At 33.8% G+C, this 6,840-nt stretch overlaps 1 protein-coding gene across 1 annotated transcript; it reads right to left on the bottom strand.

Annotated features, from left to right (window-relative positions):
- Positions 1 to 457: 457 nt before the first annotated feature.
- LOC118268863 (ovarian-specific serine/threonine-protein kinase Lok) lies at positions 458 to 4,626 on the bottom strand. The gene is made up of 9 exons (XM_035583628.2): positions 4,274 to 4,626; positions 3,496 to 3,625; positions 2,904 to 3,040; positions 2,692 to 2,819; positions 2,371 to 2,496; positions 1,953 to 2,156; positions 1,553 to 1,764; positions 1,267 to 1,468; positions 458 to 1,184 (listed from the first exon to the last, which is right to left on the bottom strand). Exons 1-9 carry the CDS (start codon positions 4,452 to 4,454, stop codon positions 918 to 920), a joined length of 1,587 nt encoding a protein of 528 aa, XP_035439521.2. The 5' UTR covers positions 4,455 to 4,626; the 3' UTR covers positions 458 to 917.
- Between the last annotated feature and the right edge of the window lie 2,214 nt (positions 4,627 to 6,840).

Genomic DNA, 6,840 nt, shown 5'->3' with positions numbered 1-6,840 from the left:
CGGTATATATAACTCATTTTCGACCAAAGTGGCGCTTAATACATTTTGCCTTTCCAGCGTCGATATGAAACAATCAACAAGATCTTTTACAAACTAACATGATGTAAAACTAACCGGTGGTATCCGAGGCGGACTCGAGTTCTTAACAAAATAATTGATGATTCACATAAAACTTATATTTCTATTAGGAATCAACTGGCGCTTAAAATGTAGTTCTTCGCATAGTATTGGCCACTTACTGCTAATTTCAATAACCGATTTTAATCCAGTCTTTGGATCGATCTTTATTATTAACGTAAACTCTATGGAACTAATGTCAAAAATCGGTGTTAATCTCAAGATTTTCTATTGAGATCGGTTATTGAAATCTGTAGTTAACAGATCTAAGAAATAATATGTTGAACACGAATACAACTGAGTTGGTAACTCAACAGTTCACTTGTACAGTACACTTCAAAACTCGTTCTTATTACAGTATTTTTTAAGTTCAATATGGCACCTTTAAAATAACATGCATCCACATTTAACTGGTACAATAAAGTTTTGTGCACATTTACATTTGCACAATCTTGTTTAACATATATGGACACTTTCACATTTAAAATCAAACAATATCTTAACAAACGTGTCACATTGGACAAATTAAAATTGAGAAACATTAAAAAATATCACATGTCCTTACTGAACAAAATTATAAGTAATCATTTAATCATTAATTATTAAAATAACAATTATTCCAAATAAAATGGTATTTAAAACCAAAAATACCCGTCATTCATTAATTGTACTTCCGAAATGCGTAGCGGAATGTACAGTCACAGTCAAGACACTTTGTTTCATAATTATTGTATAAAAAATGACAATAGAATTATTAGAACCAGTAATATATAAAATTGTCAAGAGATTTTAATCAAAACTTAATCATCAGAGCAGCAGCTAGTTGTAGAAGTTGTGTCATCATGTTTTTCAGACATACCAATCCTTAGTTTCTTAGGGATGGGTTCACAGGAGCTGAAACTGTCGCTCAGCGGTCGTTTGGCAGTCGCTACCAACCTTAGTACAGTGACAGCACCAGAGTTGCCATTCTCATCATCTTCACTTGAGGTTGAAAGAGACACCTCCGTGCCTGATGTTGCTTGCTTATGGGAAAGTAACTTTTCCACCCTGATGATTACATCATTGTCCTGTAAATAAAATAATTGCATTAACACGTGACTGTTTTTATCACAGCTTTTGTATTAGAAAACTAAATTCTAAAGTTCTTACCTGCATCCAGCTATGGTTCAGGATTTGGTTAAGTGTGATCCTTCTGTCAACTTGTACTGTCAGCATTCTCTTCATTAGCAGTTTGCCCTGCAAACTTATGTTACACCAGTGTGCTTGCGAGAATCTGTACCTTCCCGTCATAATTTGATCTTTGAGGGACATGTCGTTATAGTCTGCCGAGAATGGTAGGTAGCCGACGAGGCTGTGAAGTAAGGAGTTAATTAAATATCAAGTATAAAGTATAATAAACCTTAACAACAATGGAAATAGAGCTTAATATTCTTACCATACAAAGAAAATAACTCCCAAGCTCCACACATCTACTTCTGGTCCATAGCTCTTCTGTCCATTCGCTCTAAGCACCTCAGGTGCTAAGTACAGTGGTGTGCCGCACATAGTCTTCATGAAACTGTCTTCTCCAACAAACTTACTCAGTCCAAAGTCAGTTATTTTGACTAGAGTGTCATCCCCCTGGCTCTCAAGAAGTACATTTTCAGGCTGGAATGAAAAAAGACAATTTAGTTAAACAGTTGTTTAAACTTTACTCAATAAATGGCTGTGAAATAGCAATTTTATTTATAAATGACATAAACTTAGTCAGAATCCAGTCCCTTCAAATCCGGACATAAGAGCAAATAACTAAAATAGGAGAAACATGAAATAAATATAGATTTGGTAACACAAACCTTGAGATCTCTGTGTGTAATACCCTGAGAGTGGAGGTACTTCACAGCCAGCACCATCTGTCTGAACAGGAACCTTGTAAATTGTTCAGACAAGTGTCCTTGTTTAGTGATCCTGTCAAACAGTTCCCCGCCTTGCATCAGTTCCAGGACTATGTAGACTGCGTCACGAGAGTCAAACACTTCCTCCGTTGAGATTATACATGGCTAGAATAGAAATAAATAAAATTTATTTGGATCAAGATGGAAGAAAACATGCCACAGAAGTATAATACTTTAAAGTTAAAGTCATACAAGTACAGTAAGTACATTATGTACTGAGATTTTTGGGTTTAAAACATTGTTACACACAAAAGTTATGTTTTTTTTAATGGCTTGTACCAATAACATAAAGTATTTTTATAGTATTGTATCTACTTACATGCTGTACAGCTTTCATAATGGCAATCTCATTCATGATCTTTTCTGGATCATTCAAATGGTTGATTTGTCCATTAGTCAGTCTACTCTTCTTAATTATTTTCATAGCATATTTGGTACATTTGACCTGGAATTAATGTAGGTATATAGTTTGTTAAAGTTAAAAGTAATATAATAATAATAATAAGTCTGCATGCATGGTACTTTGGCAGAATAAATCATACTCTGTTCTTTTAAAGCTAAAAACTTTTATTCAACATTTCATGCAAATAAAAAAAATATAAATGAGTAAAATAATGAACAAAAAAATAATGAGCATTACTTTGTCATAAATGAGTTTGACTAGGCCACAGGCACCCTGGCCCAATGTCCTCGAGATATAGTACTTCTTAGAAATCTCTTTAGGAACTTGATCTTGTTCATTTTTCAACAAATCTTTGAAAATAAAAACTGAAAACAAAAATAAAAACAAAAAAAATAACAAAACAGTTCTCACAAAAAATAAAAGAAAAGAATATAAAAAAAAATACTAACTTTTGACAAACACATGAGTGATAGCTATCTCGTCATTATCATCTAATACACGGCAGTTTCCTTTGCCAATCAGTTCTCCATTGACAAAAGTGCCGTTGTATGACAAATCAGTTATAATAGCTGGACACAGGGGCTCACTGAAAAAAGGTAATTGTTATTTATTATAACTTTAAAGGAAGAAATTAATAATGGTTCAATTTAATCCAAGTTGTGCACACAGATAAAACAGTACCCTTAGCTTAGCTGAGGTTGCTTTAAAAGTAATCAAAACAAGAGTGTGTTTAATAATGGTTCAATCCTCAAGTCCAAGTTGTGCCCAAGATAAGACAGTACTCTTAGTATGAGTTTGTTTTACATTTAAAGTAATTGAAACCAGAATGTGCTCTCGTTTTAACTACTTTAAACATAAATCAAACTCATACTAAGGATACAAAGATAGGTGGTGAGATATTGTGTTGTGCACACCACCAGTGGTGTTCTAGAATGGGTCACAGCCATCAATAATCAGGAACATAGATAAAAGAGGAGTCGGAGGACTCGAGGAGTACATAAATCTATACATACTATAATAAGTATACCAGTAATCACTTACGACATATCTCTTGTGATTCTAAACTGTTGTTTGCTGATATTTTTGATTATAGACTCTTTGATGACATCTCTTTTCACTGGATAGCTGCATGTTAGGGCTCTGCCCACAGTAAACTCTGGTTGAATGAGATCTGTGGAGTGATGGACAGAGATTAAAAATAGTAGAAAGAAAATTTAAAGACTTAAGTCTGACTGCCAATTAAAAACTGTTGAAGGTAAATCCTCCGCTAACGTTGGTCACCAGTGACTATCACGGGTTCAATGTGTTAAAGACCCTTTTCACAATGTCTGATTAAGGTGATGTTAGCTTTTTATAATCAAAAATATCATCCAGTGACTTGAGTGGGTGAGTTGCAGACTCTTACTGACTAAAAACCACCCCATTCCTATTCCTGCTTTTTGAGCCGTAGCCCTAGCAACCTGCTAGGCAGTCCACAGCTCCGGGTTGGTTGATGTCAGCATAACTACTAATATAGGCACATTGGGCATGAATAGTAAATCCATCAGTCATTGTGAACTGGTACTAGTACTACTATATAACTCTTAGTTTCATGAGTAATGTCCAGACAATTTTGTAGGGAAGTTTGTATTTTTGTCTAGAGGGTAGATAAGAGATTTAATTATCAGTCTATTTATAGAGTGTATTGGTAATATCACCAGTTTAATAAATAAGTTTCACATGCATAGGAAAATAGACTAATTATTATTTTTTGTGAATTAAATAGAATCGGTAAGAAGTTAATGTGATGAACGAAAAGTCGTCGGAGATTTTTACTTACCAAAATATTCAGGGCGCCGGGAATTTGACCAGCAGTGCCTCCCAGTCGTCGTAATTTTCGTAGAATACAATCTTCCCCAGATGGTAGGAATAAAAGACGGAGTATTCTGTTGACTCCATTCAATTTGAGAATTCTGAGTTTGTGTCTGAGTAGCACTGTCTGGAAGTTGATCGTCTGCCATTTTTACATATTTTTAAAAGTTTGCGTAAAAGTTTTAATTTCAGTTTCAGCGCCCCAACAAAGTTAACTTTTCAAGTCAAACAGACAGTTTTACAGAAAAAATGTTCACACTTCTTTCATGACGGCTTGCTGCTAGTTTGTAAAGTTTCTATTTTTTTGATCATAGACAAAACAATGCAACTATTTTTTTGGCGCAAACTTTGGCATTCGATAGTTGAGATTCGCACAGATTAAAAATATTACTAAAATGCTATAATCTGATTTAGTTACTAAAATATTTTTCAAGAAAAGATGAGATGGAATGGGCAGTGAAAAAAAGGATGAACTTAAAAACCACAAATTTACATTGCTTTTCTCAGTTTTTGTGGAAATTAAAAGATATCAAAAAAGATATGAATGAAAAGTGGCAAGGGAATAGAATAAAGGAAAATGAAAATAGAAGACTGGCCAAGTAGTTCGAGATGAGAATATGACAATGATGATATCACATAGACACTTTAAAATTTCATTGAATAGATGGTAGTATCTACTTAAAATACGTAACTATACTGACACTGATCGACTATTTACCTATAGTGTTGAAATGGGACACTTGAAAACAAGCCATGAATTGTATTTACTTACTTACCTATCCGTAACGCTTTCTGTGGAAAGTTAATTTTAATTTAACCAGAGATTTAATTTATACCAAAACAAATTTTGCTACTTTCAGGTATGTATACAATATAGGTAGGTATACCTACGATTTTATTAAATATTACGAAACACCGAGGTGATTGATTAGCATAAGATTTTGAATCTTTAGGGACGGAATTATTTTAATAACTTATCTATTAAGAGGCAGGTATCTGTAAGCCAGTAGTAAAGCCAATATAACTGAAAATTACGTAAGTTTTTACATGCCACTAACTACACGTGTTCCAAGTATTTTATTAAATCTAAAATTTTGGAACGTGATATTTGAACACGTGACTGTGACAGTCCGATCATTAAAAGTTTTTACAGCAAGCCAAAGTTTCATTCAAAATCCACGAATAATAGGAATTATTCTAACTGTCCTGTGCTGAAATTAATTTTCTGACGTATGTTCGGTACCTGTGACATTCGTCCGTTTTGGTTAAAATTGTAGAATCATTTGAAACGTTTTATAAAGTTAGTGCTTTACGAAGCTCATTAAATAGGTAAGTATTAATATGTATATAAATTAGAGACACCGTACAAGCAACCAAGAACAATATACATATTACATTTCTACAGAGATTATTGTAGACCGCAGAGAGCACAATTTCAGACTTGTGATCGGTAATCAATGACATAGAAGATTTTATGAATAAAAATAAAACATGAATCTGCTTCTGCCGGTGGCTTCGCTCTAGCCTATGTATTATTTCAGATCATAATCTACCCCTGTTCCAAATTTCATCCCGATCCCTTAGGCCAGTGGTTCCCAACCGTTGGTCCGCTAAATAGTGGGCAAATCAGAGTGTGAAAATACTTACACCACATGAAAAGAGTAATAGTAATAGTGGTTCCTAACTTTACATGAAAAATGTGGTCCGTAACCAGACAAAGATTAGGAAGTTTTTGACGTGATTGAGTAATAAATACACATACAAACTCCTCACAAACTTATACCATTAGTATTCGGCATTTATGTATGTTATCATGTTATACAAAGGTAGGTATAACCTACATACATACGTCGTATGTTTTCATAAGTTTGGACGGCCGTAGATGGCCCGTTCTTAATGCCACTAACTGGTTAACTATAATACTTAACTTGTTTCAATAACTACGTAAAACGACATGAATAGCCTATAATTAATAAACTTACACTATTGACCAACCCACTCAGTTTTGACATCACTTTAAAATATCTTTACAAAGTGGTTGCCTCCCAAAGGGACTGGACTTTAAAATTTAATACTTCAAAGAATGTCAAATAATTTTATGATAATGGTTTTATGATTAGACTGTAAAATTATTTCATTACAAAGTTATAGTGTTTAATGAAGCTTGTTCTTGTTGGTGTAGGGGGCTATTGTTTGGGTATTTTCTTTACAAATAATTTTACGAAGTATTTGATAAATAGTTCTATATAATGGCGAGTCACTTTTGCTTTTTAAACATTTTCGCGGAGGTGTTGGTACAATGACTATATATAATAGTGCTACGAAGCAGCATTGCGTAGGCGCTGCTACGAAATTATTATCTGCAACAAGGCTACGAAGCTACGAAGCACGTAGGCGATAGTTACGACATTTTCTACTATTCATCACGTTTCAATAGGTACCACAAATCATAACTATCCACGTTCAAAGTGAACCAATGTAACATGGAATTGGAATCGCTATTACACGGAGCATTTCTATACAAAACTAATCAGT

Source organism: Spodoptera frugiperda, chromosome 2 (genome assembly GCF_023101765.2).
Source record: "Spodoptera frugiperda isolate SF20-4 chromosome 2, AGI-APGP_CSIRO_Sfru_2.0, whole genome shotgun sequence".
Classification (NCBI taxonomy): Eukaryota; Metazoa; Arthropoda; class Insecta; order Lepidoptera; family Noctuidae; genus Spodoptera; species Spodoptera frugiperda.
The sequence above is the reverse complement of the archived record's forward strand: the minus strand, read 5'-3'. Positions and strand labels throughout refer to the sequence as shown.